At 33.4% G+C, this 17,831-nt stretch overlaps 1 protein-coding gene across 5 annotated transcripts in view; it reads right to left on the reverse strand.

Moving 5' to 3' along the window:
• Window positions 1–17,831, reverse strand: part of CTNNA3 (catenin alpha 3) — a 1,835,081-nt gene that overhangs the window by 488,054 nt on the left and 1,329,196 nt on the right. For all 5 annotated transcript variants that reach the window (XM_064374172.1, XM_064374173.1, XM_064374171.1 and 2 more), the window contains one exon: window positions 6,000–6,200. In XM_064374172.1, the coding sequence (XP_064230242.1) occupies window positions 6,000–6,200 (201 nt within the window). The remainder of the gene's footprint in view (window positions 1–5,999; window positions 6,201–17,831) is intronic.

Below are 17,831 nucleotides of genomic sequence, written 5' to 3' on the forward strand. Positions count from 1 at the left end.
TCACACAGTACATATTGAAGATTGTAGTTTTCACAGCACTTTCTTTTTTCTGACAAGTTTGTATGTCCGTTTACTTAAAATGGCAAGATAAGACTCTTGCCATTCATATTTTAGTTCTTAAACTGGATCCTTAGCTTCTTTACTAGATCTAGATCCTATTTAAATCTAGTCTTCCTTGGACAGAAAACAAGTTTTTCCACTCCGAGATTCTAGTAGCTACTTTCTTCAACTTAGAATGTTACCTAAAGTCCCACACTCCTGTGGGAACAGAAGCACTTCCATGGCCATGAAATCATACTCTTGCTTAGAGAGGCTAAGTTGTAATTTAATTTCAAGCTTTAGAATTATCACCACAAAGATACACAGTTATCCAGGTTAGCCAAGTGATCTGCAGACAGAAATCTCTTGTTCATGCTCTCTAACTGTGTCAAAAAAGAGTCATATTAACATTTATTCCAAAAGGAAGAAATTATATAATTTGAAAGCCTGTTCAAACTGCGACAAGGGGAGGAAATTCGCCAATAATGGTTCCCGAATGTAAAAGCATAGTTACTACTCTTTACAGGGATTTGCTGGAAGCATTAGTGAAATTAGGTTCAGTGGGATCTTTCAACAGATACAGTTCAATGACAGTTCTTGTAAGTAATTGAATACACAATATTCATGATCTACTATTCAAAAGCTTGCTAAAGAACCTTTAAAAAATCTGACCCCAAGTTTTCTGGAAATGGTTAAGATCTAACATTGGACAGTAATGAATCACTTCCTTAATCTTTTCTCTGCCCCATCCTTTGACACAGCCCACTGCTTTTGAGCTTGGTTTTTTTTTTCTACTAGACTGTATCACAGTGTAATCTTGCAGTAAATTTTAAATTTAAATTTTGGAGAAGGACTTGGTGATCAATGATCATTGGGTCCCTCTACTATGTGTAGATGCTACCTGGGAAAATAAAAACAAATAAAGTGTGGTGTCTGCCTTTAAAGACATTACGATCTAGTGGGAGAAACTTGTATGTAAATGGCTGATTATGATCAAAGGCAAAGTGAAATAAACATTAACTAGAGGACAAGCTCATAGTAATACAGATAATGGAGCAATTAATTCTAACTGAAAGGGAATCAAAAGCTCCTTTGCAAAGGTGGTGGCATTTGAGACAGTGTTTAGAATGATTATATTTTAAGCGGGCAGTAGAGAAGAAAAGGTAATCATTCCAACTGCAGGGATAGAATTAGCAAAGCCATAGAGGTTTCCTTGAAGAGGTTTCGAGAGTTCAAGAGGTTTTGTTTTGGGTTTTGATTTTTTTTAATTCTAACACACGACACAATGGTACACCCTGGGAGAGATTCAAACAGAAATAATATTAGTGTCTTTTTCTCCTGTATTTCATATTCCATTTTGAAAGAAAAGTCTTTTTTTTTTTTTTTTTTTGGAGACAGTCTCACTCTATCACCCAGGCTAGAGTGAGTGCAGTGCCAGGGCTCGGCTGACTGCAACCTCCGCCTCCTGGTTTCAAGCAATTCTCTTGCCTCAGCCTTCCAAGTAGCTGCAATTACAAGCACATGCTATGATACCCAGCTAATTTTTTTGTAGTTTTAGTAGAGATGGGGTTTCACCATGTTGGCCAGGCTGGTCTCGAACTCCTGACCTCAGGTGATCCACTTGCCTTGACCTCCCAAAGTGCTGGGATTACAGGTGTGAGCCACTGTGCCTGGCCAAGAAAAGCGATGTAAGTATATCTGAGGAGTTCATCAATACCATATACTTGTCTGAGATGATGTAACTGAGTGGCATGTCCCTTAAGGGCTACAGGGCATAAGAACAGAAATAATTCATCATTGCCAAAGGTTCCTAGAGGACATAAATATAAGCTTTTTCTTGAAATATGAATAGAGTTTGATATGAGAAAAAAGGGGTAGAGATATTTAAAAAGAGAGATATGGCATGGAGAAGATCTAAAGGCAGTAAGAATCTTGGCATGTCCCTGTGATTGTGGAAGTATTAAATTAAATAAAGTGCAAGGTGCCTTTGGTCCACATCAGAAAAAAAAAGTTAGAAATAAAATTTCAGGTGAAATCAAATTCCTCCAGAGTTCAAGAAGTTAAATTAAGTGAGTGAAGAAGACTGGGGATATAATGAGAGAGAGTGGAAGAGACTATGGCGTGGTAGAGACCACGGCCAAAGCTCACGAAAAAGAGGACACCACTAAGCTCCAGCCAATTCCAGTGAAAGTTATGTTGATCAAAACTCCACTGGCTGTATAAAAATTCTCTGAGTCATATCTAGTATGTAGACTACTAATTTTCAATCACTGCTGGACTGCAGAGTGTAAGGACTGCTAGAACTAAAACCTTTAATTTTTATAACTACTTAAGGTTGTAGGACAGAGCTGTGATACAGAAAAAGTAGCATGTTTTAATCAAGCTACAGAACGCAAGATATATATATGTAAACTATATTAAATGAAAGGGAATCGATAGGGGTTACCAACTGCTATTAAAGTTTTTTCAAACTAAGTTTTAAATGAAATACACCTTACAACTGTATCTGCTGTTTAAACTGGACTAAACAATTTACAACCAAATTTTAGAAACATTTATTGGCTGAAAATTTCTTCCAACTGTCTCATTTGCTTTTGAAACAAACAAAAAAATAACTATATGGCACTTGTCCATTCTAAGAAGGAGGGAATTCTGGATATGCACTTTCCAGGCTTGGCCTCATCAGACACTTGATGAATGAACCTTTATTTGCCATCACTTCCAATTGCCAACAGTGGATGCCACCAGGATATCTTGGTCACATTCATTTATGTGCTGTGCCTGATATGTTTTGGTCCATGAGCCTGGCTAACAGTAAAACCAGGTGGAGCCTGGAGGTTTGCAACAGATGCTTTGGGGCTTGCGGATTCCTGAATTTGATAGGGTTCATAAATCACACAAAAATGTCCTATGTCAGTCCACTTCCAGTTTAGGTTTTTCTCCAACATAGTACAAAAGAACTGAAGTTGACAGTAAGAGCATAATTTGTAAGCCTTCACAATATAATCCAGAAGGTTTATTTATCAGAAAAGCTCATATGTCTTATCTTCTCCATCAGTAAGTCCTGACAGGAGGAGGAGCTTAGTAACAGGTAAGAATGGGGTGGAATAAAGAATTTCACATGAAGATTACAATACTATGCTTCTATCTCAGTGCAATGTAACATTCCAGATGTTGACTACATTTCACTCAAAAGCAACTGTTAGAGTATGTGAACAACATAAATTTCTGAGATATAATAGGGCAGCCCTACTTCTTAATGCTGAGAAAATACTTAGAAGATCATCAAATTTTGAAAATGTACTAATGAGCTACAGAGTCTGATTAAAACCAAAGGTGCTATGTTCTAAAAACATTGTTTGTGATTTAGATAAGTATGGCTTACATTTCATCATTTATGACAATACTTTAAGGCAAATTTTGCAAAGAAAAAAAAGTCTTGGTAATAGAAACAATTCACAACAGCTCTTCATTAAGTCATTTTCAGAAAGCAAGGTTAAGACCTGAAGACTGTGTAAAAGACAAGGAAACAAAGAGAAAAACGGTCCCCATATATTACTGTTCACTTGCTAAAAAGTAAACTACTAAGGCCTCAGAACACACAACATGATATTTTCAATTATTTAATTTGATGATTATTTATAAATAATAAGTCCAAGATGTGAAGCAGATGCAAACAACGGTGAACATCTCCTGTTAGCAACTGGAGGACAGAATATCTGGAAGTATCTTTCACAGACAATACCTCCATGGGAAAGAACATTTTCACATTTTTCAGTTTTGGTTAAGATCAAACTGATCTAATTAGCTTTCTCATCTAATTTATTGCTCCGAATTCCCTTTAGTGAGGCCTGCTTTTCATAAATTTCAAGGAAAGTTATTTGGAGAATAGTTTGGAATTAGTCAAAAACAAAAATGGAAAGCTTTTCAAAGATACACCAAAAATTATCTGAGTAACAAAACTGGAATGTCATAAACTATACTGTTACACTACTAATAAGGTGCTGTTTATATACAATAACCCAGACTCATTTTATATTCATTATATTTGGAATATATAGGACATAATTTATCTAGAGAATTTTAATTAAAATTATATACAACTAATTAGAGGAAAAAAACTTTTTTCTCTTCTGAATGTGATAATGTAGCCATATTGATTAGCTATCTGGAAAGGTCATTATAAATCAAAGAGGTATTAACAAACTTGTAAAAGTGTGTAAATAACTTTGTTTCATTATTTTCTGATTTTGGAATGATTGCAAACAGTGGCATACTCTTGCCTATAGAGCATAAAACTGTAAATCTGCTACCTCCAACAGACATTCTGATCAAAAAGAGCATGTTCATAAGTCTAACATAATTATAAAACTGAGACAGAGGCAAAATATTAATCCAGCTAGATTTTACCTAATCAATTCCTGATAGGAAATTATTTGTCTAAAAAAAAAAAAACCCTGTTACATTGTTTTACTTACATTCTATTATCAGAAGGTATAAAAAAAAATCAGGGATCCAGATAACTCTGTACTTGATTTTGACCAACAAGAAAGGAGTGCTTAAATTTAGTTTAGGGAAGAGATACTAAATGACCATAGCACAATCATCTTTTTAAACAAGTAAATATACCACCACGACTTACTGAAAAATTAACTTCTATGTGTACTATGTGCCCTGTTGACACCGGTGACTTTGGGGAGTGGCTATAGAAATATAAACTTAATGTCAAGAGTTTTATCTTTCCTTACCACATTGTTAGCATTTCATTATTTTAGAAATATTTCAAACAGACAATAAGAAAACTACATACCAAGATTCATCAATGATTTTGTTTATCAACTTACTAGAAAAACAGCAAAACTGATCATCGATTCCCTGCAAACCTTGCTAAGCTTGCCTTGCTTGCAGCATAGCGCTTCAGACCTAGTCTCTAGTGAATATTACTCAACTGTTGGTTTGTTTCTCTTAATTCATTTCAAGGACTGGCTTCAAAAATAAAAGAAAAATTTAAAAAATGATTCATCCTTGTCTCATCTACTCCTTCTGCTAAACAATGTGCATATCAAATTTCATATTCCATATGCATAACACGAAAAATGATTCTCTAGGATCGATAACTTAAGTAAGGAATTTCAAATATTTTAGGAATCACAGAGACACCATCATCCTAGTGTTAGGAGGTGATAGTAAAAATATTTAACCTAAAGATTTCACAAATTCACAAGGGTTTTCACAGGAAGGAGTTCTGCTATCATGACTTATACAAATAGTTGATTGTCCTCATTGTTTATGAATCCATATGAATTCAGACACTTCTGTAAGTTTCTTGGAGAAATGTTAACAATAGTTCTGAAAACGTCATTTTACTGAAAGAGTCAAAAACTAAGCATTTACTGGCTGATTTTAGACAATATTACTTGAGTGCTGCAACCAAAACAAAATACTGGTTCCATATTTCCCATGCAATCATAGAAGATTATGTGCAAGAACAAATTGCTGTTTTGCAAACAGACTGCAGACGAAAGTAAGAACATTTCTCTGGCAACACAGCACAGACTTCCTGTGTTTAAGTAATGTAAACAAAAACCTGGGGATATCAATGATACAGTTAACAGAGGGTTTGGAGACTATCACACACTTAAAACCATGCCAGCCCAATTGTATCTCCTAACAGATAAGGCATTAATAAACATTCTAAGTGGTTTCTGGCTAAGGCCTGTGGGTAATTCACGTAACATGTATATTTGTAGAAGACCTCTTTTCACCAATGAATATATTTACTTCTCAGAGATAAATTTCAAATCGTATAACCACAGTGTGCCAGCACTGATCAGATAGTATAGCAATGTATGTCAAAAAAAGCAACCCAAACTGAAATCTTTCCCATATGTATGAATATTTGGTAGCTATGTAGATTCAAATATGAGAAAGAGTGTAGCTGTTATTGGCAATGGACTTACCAGTACTTGTAAGGAAGTTAACATTTCTCATTACACCTTCAGTGTAAGCCCCCGGCTCGTAACTGTCCATTTCACCCGTGACGATGTGAGCAACTCTTGCTGCGCGGCCTCTGATAGCACCTGCAGCACGGTCTAAATTATCAGCATCCTGGTCTCTTAAGGCTATGATACACTTGTTGACATCTTCCAGGATATGGCTTTCTGTAAGTAAATGAATCAAATTAGTTTGTGTGTGTGTGTGTGTTTAAAATCATACAAATATAGCATATTATAATTATATTAACTTCTGACTTCAGATAAAGTGCACATTGGAAATGAAGGATTTTGAGAATTATTTTAAAAAAATGGAGTCATATTTTGCTTATATCCCATTACCCTTTAATAGCAAAACCCATGAAATATAAAATGTTACATTTTTAAGATAAATCTGTATTGACTGCACATTATTTCAGATTCTAGCTCCAGTAGATTAGATTTTAGAGTGACATAGGGGTAGAAATTAAAGAGTTTCTTGATTAAAATGAAAATAAAATATGTTGTGATGAAATGCTATATTGTGAATGAAAGCAATATTATAAAACTTATATATACATAAGGCTTTTAAAAGATTGACTTAAACAAGCGAATTCCAGAGAAAGTTGCCTACTGTGAAGAGTGTCTCCTGACCTCCTCTCCATTCTTCTTTAGATGAGTGGGGCATGAAACTAGCAGGAAGTTATTGTAGCACAATAATATTTTCTTTCTCTATAAAATGATTAATACTCCCAGATAAAACTAACGAGTGAAGATGTGCAAATATGTGGAATATCAACAAACATGGGCAATGATATTTCTAAGAAATTAAAAGAATACTAAAAGAATTAGTGTCTTGGCTTCTGGCCTTATCACATGAATCCCCACTTAATATCTTTAACAACTATTTCTTTAAAACATACACAGAAATCTTTTATAACAAAAACATCTCAGTAATTCCAAAACATATCATTAACTCTTTTTCTCTCTCTGTTGGTCTCTCTCTTTCTGTCTGTATCTCTCTTTCTGACTTTCTCTCTCTCAATCTGCTTGTGTATATGTTTTGATTGTGTGTGTGAGCTACAGAGGACAATCACTCCTCAGTTTCCTTACAGAATCACATTTCCCTCTTATTGTACAGAAAATAAAATCAGACTGGGTGTGGTGGCTCACACCTGTAATCCTAGTACTTTGGGAGACCTAGGAAGGAGGATGACTTGGAGCCAGGAGTTTAAGACCAGCCTGGGCAACACAGCAAGACCCTTTCTTCACAACAAAATAAATTTAGCCAGGAGTAGCAGCATGTGCCTGTAGCCCTAGCTACTTGGGAAGCTGAGGTGGGAGGATTGATTGAGCCCAGGAGTTTGAGGTTCCAGTGAGCTTTGATCATGCCACTACACTCCAGCCTGAGTAAGACAGTGAGGCTCTATCTATCTATTTATCTATTAATATGTATATTTAAAATTTATTTATAAATATAAATTTATTCATATATTTAAATTACACATATATAATTTTTTTAAAAAGAAAATGAAGTCAAACTGCCATTGAATATGGTCCCTATTGACTTTTTGAGACCTGACTCCTACCATTCTGCTGCAGGCCCCTGTTTCAGTTATACATATTTTATGATTTCCAAAATCCTTCGTTATCTTCCAAGCCTCTGTCCTGTGGGCATATTAGAATCTTGGCCTAGACAGTCTGTCCCCTTTGACTTGCTTGCTCAATGCCTAACTATTCTTTCAAGCCACTAGGTAAATGTTCCTGCCTCAGGAAATCCATTCCCTCATTCCTCTTTCCCTACAACAAAACCAGCTTTGCTCCATGTTGTTTGGGATTCACATAAAATGGTGAATTAGAGATTCTTCCTGTGTTTTAATTACTTGCTTATAAAACCATCTCTCTAGTAGAATTTGAAATATATCTGAGGAAAAGAATTTTATCTTATTCCTTGAGGTATTCTATCTAGTATATCTATTATAATACTTGGCACTTGTTAGGCTAACAAGAATGCTTGTTGAATAAATGAAGCTCTCTTATAAGACATTCCTAAATCATGGGTTATGAACACAGGTGAACACATATCTGTGATCTGAAATCAGGTAAATTTTACCTATATTATGGACATTCAAATCATTTACATGAAAAGTATTAAATACTGAAAACCTTCATTATAAATTCACTAGAACTTTAGCCTAATTGCAGCATTCAGTTATGAATGTATATCATTAAGGCTTATAGTACATATAGTCATGGTCCAGTCTCAACAGAAAGCATATGTATATATGTATATTATCATATTTCCCTGGAACAGAAGTATAGGTTTGAGTTTAGAAGGCATCATAATAATCATCAGTTTTTAAGAAGTCCACAGATGTGCACTTTAATGACACATTAAGAAGCCACTGTTTTTCAAGTACGTTGGCAAGATTTTTTTTAACAAATGAAACATCTGTATATTCAATGAATGTTTAATCTGTATTCACTAAGGTGCTTAATTTTATATTGCAGAGCTATTTTTCTTAGTCCTATAAAAGTGAAAGAATATTTACAGAAAAAAACAATGTCCATTCTTGGAAGATTGATAATATACAATAAACTCTGTAATTTCTCTTTAATTAAAGATGAAACTATAGCTTGTACAAACTATTTTTTTCCTAGTGAATTTTGCAGAGGAGAAAATATACAAAGAATATTCACTAACAACGAAGGAGTAGTTACCTCTTACTGCAGAAGTATAATCTATATGCTCATGAATTTATTATTTAAAGCAGTGAATAAAAATATAGCAAGAATTTTTCTAGTTCTTTTTTTGTTTGGCTTTACCGAAGGTTGTGTGATTATTGCTCACAATTAAATAATGCTGTCAGAAGCCATGGTATTAAATCTTGTTGAAGAATTATAGAGGAAAGGCCAGATACGGAAACAAAAGTCTTATATAAATGTTTACAATATGAGAAAAACAATAAGTGAAAAGAAGCTATAACCAGACTCAACTCAAAGCAGCTATAGTGAGAATGTTGGAGAAGATATGTAAATGATCTTTGAAATTATTAAGATTAAATATAGCACAAAAGTATTAGAAAAGGTTCACAAATCTTGTATTGTTGTGACACTTTTCCATTACCCTGAATGCTTTACAGAATGCTAGCAACAACTATTTGCATGAAGCTCTAAACATAGAATGCCAGAAAAAGAAAATCAAAATGTTAGGTACCTCCCACATATGCACAATAACTAAACATTAAACACAATTCTTAAAAATGATTATTTCTTTGCTATTTATATTTCTGGTGAATTTAAGTGGCTAAAAAACCTTCATGAAGGCTTGAGTTTTTAGGCCTGACTACACAGTCTTTAAACCTCTAGGAAAGAAAAAAAGGCCAAATATCTTATATACAACTTTCTACTGTTGAATCCCTTTAGATTTTGCTGCTGATGGAATGGGTTCACTATTTAAACACAGCAAAAGTCATTTGGCTCTCTCCTCAAATTATTTTTTTTCTAAAGTAGATGTACTTGAATTCAACAATTGCCTCATTTTAAAAATGAGGTTAAAAGAAAGAGAATATGTTATTATAGAACAAGCACATTTAGAATATTATGTTTTGAAGGATTGTCACATAGTGAAGATTTTTCTTAATAGCTTCAGAGTATCAGCTTAACATTTGCTCTGAGGTGAGGGGTGGAATGTCCTGGTGTTAGTGTAAATGCTGAAATGCATTCATTTAAGAGGAAAGAATTGCTGAATTATTAGCAGTTTCTATCAATCATTTTATAGCCACCTTGAGATGCAAAGGGTGATTTCTATTATGTTGGAAAATTGTAATACACAGGATAATAAGGGAACTGATCTTTGACTAAAAGGTACTTTCTTTGGTGCAAGCTTCTCTGGCTAACTCCATGTTCAGTCACTGCAGCAAGTGTAGCACAGTAAAATTCTGAAATGCATTTTTTAAATTATAATTTTTTTCTAGCTGTTCAGTGTTATGTGTGTATATCACCCACGATGGGGTGCAGTGGCATAATCATAGCTCATTGCAACCTCAAACTCCTGGGCCCAGTTGATCATCCCACCTCAGGCTCCCAAGTAGCCCGAACTACAGGAACTCTCCACCATGCGTGGCTGTTTTAATTTTTTATAGAGACAGGGTCTTGCTATGCTGCTCAGGCTGGTATCAAACTCCTTGCCTCAAGAGATCCTCCTACCTCAGACTCCTAAAGTGTTGAGATTACTGGAATGAACCCCTGCACCTGGCCGGTTTTCAACAAGTGAAGCCAGAATTTAAAGGTCAAATCTATTGTTCTAGGGAAAGTAGAAAACAAACAAAATTCAGTGAACAAAAAGGTAAGTCATTGGCTTTTGAAAGCCAAAGTAGAATTTTGTGAGTCTATAGTACAGAGAACAGACTGAAAGTAGAAGCCCATTTTGTTTGCAAAAGCTAGACTTGGCTGAGAGGTAAAAGTTTCTCTTTTTTAATCCCTGAAGTAGAACTTTGAATACATTAACGGCAAAGCCTTAAGGGGAAGAGAGTTTATGTTATAATCCATCAAGTGAGGAATAATACACTATCAACAGTTTCCTCCCCTGATATACAGATACACAAGACAAAGATTCAGAGAAGGGAAGAAGAAGAGAGAAAAAGATATTAACTAGTTTTTATAAAGAAAATGAATTATAATCCAAAATAGATTGAATTTTCTAAATTGGCAAGATTAAGTTTAGCTAGCCAGTGTATATAAGCTCAGAGAGTTAAGTCAAATTTAATTTATGCAAAAACAAGTTTCCATTTTTGCATACCTGGCTCCATAGCTATAAATAAAAAACACATTGCATAGGCAACTACACAAATGTTCAACAAACAAAAACAAGAATACAGTAATTTTTCTTTCTTATTTACCCAAAATACATGAAATTAAAAAACAAATAGAATGCATCAGTATGTAAGTTAATTGTTGTTTATCTGTCTACTTAAAGATGGTCAAAATTTGCTTGGCAAGAGTTTAATTAGATGATTAGTTTTCAAATTAAACAATATCCCACAAAAAGATATAAGCAAAAACTAGTTTAAGAATACAGAGTATGCATATAGTTAAATGTAAAATGAAAGATTTCTTGTTTCTATTTTACATCCTAAATCCTTTCTTCTGTCTCTTCTCTCCAAATTCTTACTATATGTTAGAAAATGTAGATAGTATAAAAGATAAATAAAGCACAGTCCCTGTCTGCAAAGGGTTCACAGTCTAGTAAACAGAAAATAAAGCACTTTTTATTTTATTGTCTTTTATTCTGCCCAAAATACAATAGTCAAAATTGTACTCACTTTGTAATTTTACTAAAGTTTTGTTAAACTTTATCACAAAATTTACCCAGTTTCTTTCCACTGCAAGCTGTTCATTCTTGAGCTTTTAGACCGCTCGAATTTACTTGACTTTTGACAATAATCAAAATAAAAATGAAGTCTACTATTGCTATTCCCAAGCCAATTATCAACGATACTTATATGAACTCTGCAGCACTTATTCACACACAATTCTATAGAAACACACACACACACACACATACACAGTCATTGAAAGCTTCATAGTTCTCTGGATATGTCTTAAGTAGGCTCTTGAAACAACTTGTGAAGTTGTTAAGGAATTTATCAAAAGCTTGGAAATAGAAAAAATGAACTACTGCTTGTCCTTTCAATGTCCTGCAGAGCAGACATTGCAATCAGGCACACCTGGCAAATACCTAATTCTCCAGGAGTGTGTATCTTTGTTCCACTTGCTATTAGTGTTGATTATTTTACAACTCTGTAAGAGTTGATACTCTTTTATTTTTTAACTGATGACCATGTAAATGATTCTTGTTACAAAAATATTATTTACAAAAATTTATAAAAATATATTTTTGTAACAAGAATCATGGGAATTCTTTTTATAGAGATGGGAATTATTTCTATAGAAAAGAGAATCCTAAAGGCTACCGCCTCATTGCGCTGTAGGACATTAACCAGTTTTGTTTCTAAATGAGAAATTTTATTGAATCAGTGTTTCTTTATCTAAATTTTTTAAACAAGGCTTATTACTTTAGTGGCTCTCAAAAATAAAATTTTTGGCACAAGCTCATGTTAAATTTATAAAAGACATGCTTTCAAATTTAGAAAATTATCCCATAGGCTGTATACCTTGACTTGGAAGCTACTGATTTTTCAATTAGAGTGCTATTTGGAATAAAAAATAAAAAGCAAAAATTTTATGTTAAATCATAAACCTACATTTGAAATGCAAAACTAAAAAGCTTCTATAAGATAATGGAGAAGAAATTCTAGGTGATCTTGGGTTTGGTAAGAACTTTTAAAATATAACACCAAAACATAATTAACAAAATGTTAAAAATGAATACATTGGACTTTTAAAACTTCTACTCTGCAAAAGACACTTAAAAGAATAAAAAGATAAGCCACAGACTGGAAGATAACATCTGCAAAACACCTATATGATGCAGGACTGATATCAACGATGTACAAATAATTCTTAAAATTTAATAATAAGAAAAAAACTCAATTAAAAAATGAGCAGAAGATATGAGCAGACCCCTCACCAAAGACATACAGATGACAAATAAGCACACAAAAAGATGGTCAACACCATTTATCATCAAGGAATTTGAATTCAAAACAACATGTTGCACATCGATTAGAATGACTAACATTTAAAACACTGATAACACTAAATACTGGTGAAAACGTAGAGCAGTAAGAACTCTCATTCATTGCTGAAGAGAATGCAAAATGGCACTTTGGAGGACAGTTTGGAATGCCACTTTGGAAGAGATTTCAGCAGTTTCTAACAAAAGTAAAGATGCTTTTACTATACAATATAGCAACCATACTCCTTAGTATTCACCTAAATAAATTTAAAACTTACATCCACACAAAACCTGCACATGTGTCTTTGTTGCAGTTTTATTTATAATTGCCAAAACTTAGACACAACCAACATGTTCTTCACTAGGTGAATGGATAAATAAACTGGAACATCCAGCCAGTGGATGTACAAAAAGCAATGAAAAATGATATATCAAACCAAAAAGATATATGCAGGAAATTTAAATGCATAATGTTAATGAAATAAGTCCATCTGAAAGACTACATACTGTATGATTGCAATTACATGTCATTCTGGAAATGGCAACACTATGAGGACAATAAAATTCCTAGGGAAGGTAGAATGTATAGGTAGAGCATAGAGGATTTTCCAGGTAGTAAAACTATTCTGTATAATACTGCAGTGGTAAATACATGTCAATATACATTTGTCAAAATCCATAGAATTTACGACAGGGTGAACCCTACTGTAAACTGTAGGGTATACTTAATGATAATGTATCAGTATTGGTTCATCAATAGTAACAATAAAGGATGTTCTTCAAACATTCTATACTCAGTATCAAGTCCACTTTAGACCTTAAATAAGCACTGTTTAGCTTCTAAACTTGGAATAAAAATATTCAATTATATACGTTATTTACAGATGTCTACAAATAATGAAGTAGGAATTGTGAACATACTTCAGTTTTCTGAGAATATAACTCAGAAAAAGTTTGGTGTTATTCTTTCCCCAAGTTTCTAGTCATCACACAGTAACACTTTCTGGTTCTCAACTGGTTTCTTGGAGTTTGTAACAAACACAGTTTGAGTATCTCTTGTTTTCCAGGCATCGTGTTAGGCAACATATACATAATATTTTGTTTAATTCTCATAATAATTCCAAGAGATAAATCTGTTACATTTCATTTTTATAGCTGAAGCAAAATGGAGGCTTTGAGCAGATAAGTATCTTCTCAAAATTCATAAAGTTATAGTAATTTGAGTCATAACTCAAAATCAAGGTTTGTCTAACCTGCTAAGCTTCTATAAAAATGCTAATATCTCATCTGATTTCAAGATAAGTTGATTCTATATCATTCAGCTATTCCAAACATATAATGGGAAGGGAAAATTAATGGTTTTAAATATCTTCTAAATTTTATAGAAACAGTACAAAAGATTGTCTAGACTATTATAATCTATAGCTGAATACACTGAAAGTTTTCACATTAATTTTCATTGGACATAAGATAATCATCTATGCATTTTAGAAGGATCATTTTAATTCTGCAAAGCTCGCATTGACTATGCTCTGGTAATGTTAATATTCTGGCTCTGTAATAAAGAACCATCATAGCTAGAGAGAACCTCAAGTATTCTAGAAACATCACCAGGAAGGTGGCCATAGAAGAATAAATAAACAAATAAAGTTTAGTGCCTTAGCTACTTAGCTATTCTGGTGCAGGAGTAAAGTCTAGGTTATTGCATTTTATGCTATTCTTATCCTGACAAAATAAACAAACAAAGTGAAACAAACCTTAGGCATTCTCACTCAGACCATACTCTTTTCCATCAACTCCTCTAATACTGAGCTTTTCCATGTTAATTGTCCCATTGCTTCCTCTCCCATACACTGAGAACCTATTAACATCTAATAACAAAGCAATGGGTTAAAAATAAATAAATAAATAAATGAAGCTTTCAGGATATTACCAGATTGAACATCAGGATTGTCAGCAGGAACAGACAGTAGTGAGCAATTCTCCCATATTATGCAATAAAACCATTCAATTCCTGCACACTGGATGCTAATGTTGGATGCCTCTGTTGCTGGATTGTCTTATAAAAAACAGTAAGGATTCAATAGGGTATTATTCCTTCTTCATAGTTCAAAATATAGAACAACTTGGGTGTCCAATTATGAAATCTGTACTTTTGGGCACAGAGAAGAAAATCCCAGCACTGTTTACAATAATCCCCTGGAGGTATATGACACATACAGCAGAAAAGCAATCCTAAAAAATAAAGTACATAAAATGCAAATGTACAGATAAAATTAAGAATAAATGAGTTGCTGATAACCTGGTAAATTTTACTAAGTTTTTTAAATTTTTTTCCCCTCAGAATAATAAGTATTTAAACAGTTTAATTATCTTTACTACCTTCTAAAATATAGTAACTCTCCACATGGGAAAAAAAAGTCTAACAATTAAAAGAGAATAAGACTATTAGTGTATATATATCTTAGGGAAGTTCACTTCCCTATTCAATGAATTAATTTTAAAGTCAAGTACAGCATCCTTTTGCTGAAATTTATTTTCCTCTTATATTTTGCTCACAGATGCACAAAAATTGTCAGAACAGATCCCTCACTATAAGACAAATTCTATTCAGCATCATTTGCAATTGGCTCAAAGAAACCATAATTAAAAACTTGAATTTATCACACATGACAAAGGAATTGATGAGATTAAAAGCAAACACAAGGTGTGATTTTTTTCCAGCCCAAATCAGCCTCATTCACCCAAATTCTGTATCACCCTGATTGTTTTGTAATATGTAAATTGCTATGAAACTACATGGAATTAGACACCAAATTATAAAGACTAATAAAAAACAAAAGGTAAAAATGTAGGGCTTGAAATGTACCATGTTTCCAGGAACTCAATATAGTTCATCTTAGTTCATATTTCCAAAAAGTCTATACTTATTATTTACCTTTCCATGGAGTTTCTACATGAGGCTGCCACAAAGCTTTCTAGAAGATTCTCTAACAGATCCTAATCAAAGCCATCCTATAACTTCTGAACAAGATCCCAATTTCACCAGCATCAGTAATTGTTCTCCTAAGAGTTCTCTATTTCTTGATACTCTCTGTAATTTTTATTTATTTATATTATTTCAGATTCGGGGTTCATGTGTAGGTTTGGGTAATGGTGAGGTTTGGGCTGCCAGCGTACCCATCACCCACATAGTAAACGTTATACCCAATAGGTAATTTTTCAATTTTTGCCCCCCTCCCCTGCTTCCCCCTTTTGTAGTCTGCATTGTGTGTTATTTCCATCTTCATGTCTACATGTACTCATTGATTAGCTCCCACTTATAAGTGAGAACTTATGGTACTTGATTTTCTGTTTCTCAGTTACTTCACTTAGATTAATGGGCTCCAGCACCATTTATATTGCTGGCAAAATATACGATTTCATTCTTTTTAATGACTGCATAGTATTCCATGTATACACACCACATTTTCTCTAACTCATCAAATAATAGTAAAGAAATACATGTATTTATATACTATTACTTGATATACTAATTTGACTCTGAAAACATATACAGGAGCCAAAATTTTACTGAACTGAATAAACTAGACTTATTGAGATATTAACAAAGGACTACTAAAAGGCCCGTTTGGTTATATTGAACTGGTTTTTTCCTAATAAGTGGAATGTAATCAGGCAGAAATAATTAATGATGTAGTTTGCTAAACTTAATTTAAAAAAGTATTAAAATACCTTAGTACACTTTTCATGGATTTAAATTTTAAGAGAGTGATTATATTTTCACCTCAATTATAAGTTGGACATCCACATGAAAGTGACACTTTAGGTTGCTGACATGTATTCAAACCTTGTAAATGAACCCAGTTTATAGCAGATCCAGAAATGTTTATGAGTAATTTAACCGCGGCTTCACAACAAATCGTTAGAATCGTTATTAAGCATTTTAGAGAAATGAGTTCACTCTTCACTCTATGCAATGGATTGGTAGAGTTTGGTCAGGAAATAACAGTCCCCAAAATATCACCCTCAAGAAATTCTATTTCTAGTAAGTAGTCCCCAAATTGTCACCCTCAATGAAATTCCATTTCTAGTAAAGATGTTTTCCTACGCATACATAAGTTTATAGATCCCTATCAAAATAAAATTTAAACCACAGCTACTGATTGAAGTGAAACAATGATTTTTAGAATGCAAAGCACTGGTGAACACAAATAATAACTTTAATAGAATGTAACAAACCAAGATAAGTTTTTTGCTTATAAAGGAATTAAATTGCATTAAAAGATGCTTATGACATAATTTTAAGTGAAAATAATCAGGTTATATATCTACTGAAAAGGACCTTCATTTAAAAATCGTATGTTTATTTATTTCTCTACAATATACCATATAATTACGTACCTTTAAAGAAAATGTATGGAAGGGAATTTCCAAACTCCTAATTGTAGTTTTCTACATATAGTGACATTATGAGTAGTTTTTACTTTTTAAAGCATTGATGTATTTTCCATAAAATAATATTGCATGCAGTAATACATATGCATTGCTATTTTAATGATTACTATTAAAATTATACTCTATCCTTGATTAGCAATTGTTATTAAACAGAGAACTTTTATAGCTCTTAGGAAACTAAGCAAACTAACATTTATTAACATTTATATATTGCTGACATAAATATAACATTGATACCCAAAGACAAAGCTTAACATCCTTAGTTCTTCCAGTATTCTTTCCCTCTCTCTCTTTGCCCACCAAATGATAGTAATTGCAAACCAATATTTTTTATTCAATTAGTATTTATATATATTCACATGGTATATTCATTCATTCAATATACCTTTCATTGAATAATGGTATATTCATTTTTAATGAGTATTTGCAGAGTTCCTACTACAAGGTATTTTGTGAGGTGTAGAGAAATTTCAAGATAAATAACTCATTGTCTTTGCTTTAAAAGAACTCAGTCTAAGGCCGGGCGCGGTGGCTCAAGCCTGTAATCCCAGCACTTTGGGAGGCCGAGGCGGGTGGATCACGAGGTCAAGAGATCGATACCATCCTGGTCAACATGGTGAAACCCCGTCTCTACTAATACAAAAAATTAGCTGGGCACGGTGGCGCGTGCCTGTAATCCCAGCTACTCAGGAGGCTGAGGCAGGAGAATTGCCTGAACCCAG

The sequence above is a fragment of the Aotus nancymaae genome, unplaced genomic scaffold (genome assembly GCF_030222135.1).
Source record: "Aotus nancymaae isolate 86718 unplaced genomic scaffold, 86718_ANA_hifiasm-v0.15.2.pri h1tg000010l, whole genome shotgun sequence".
Lineage (NCBI taxonomy): Eukaryota > Metazoa > Chordata > Mammalia > Primates > Aotidae > Aotus > Aotus nancymaae.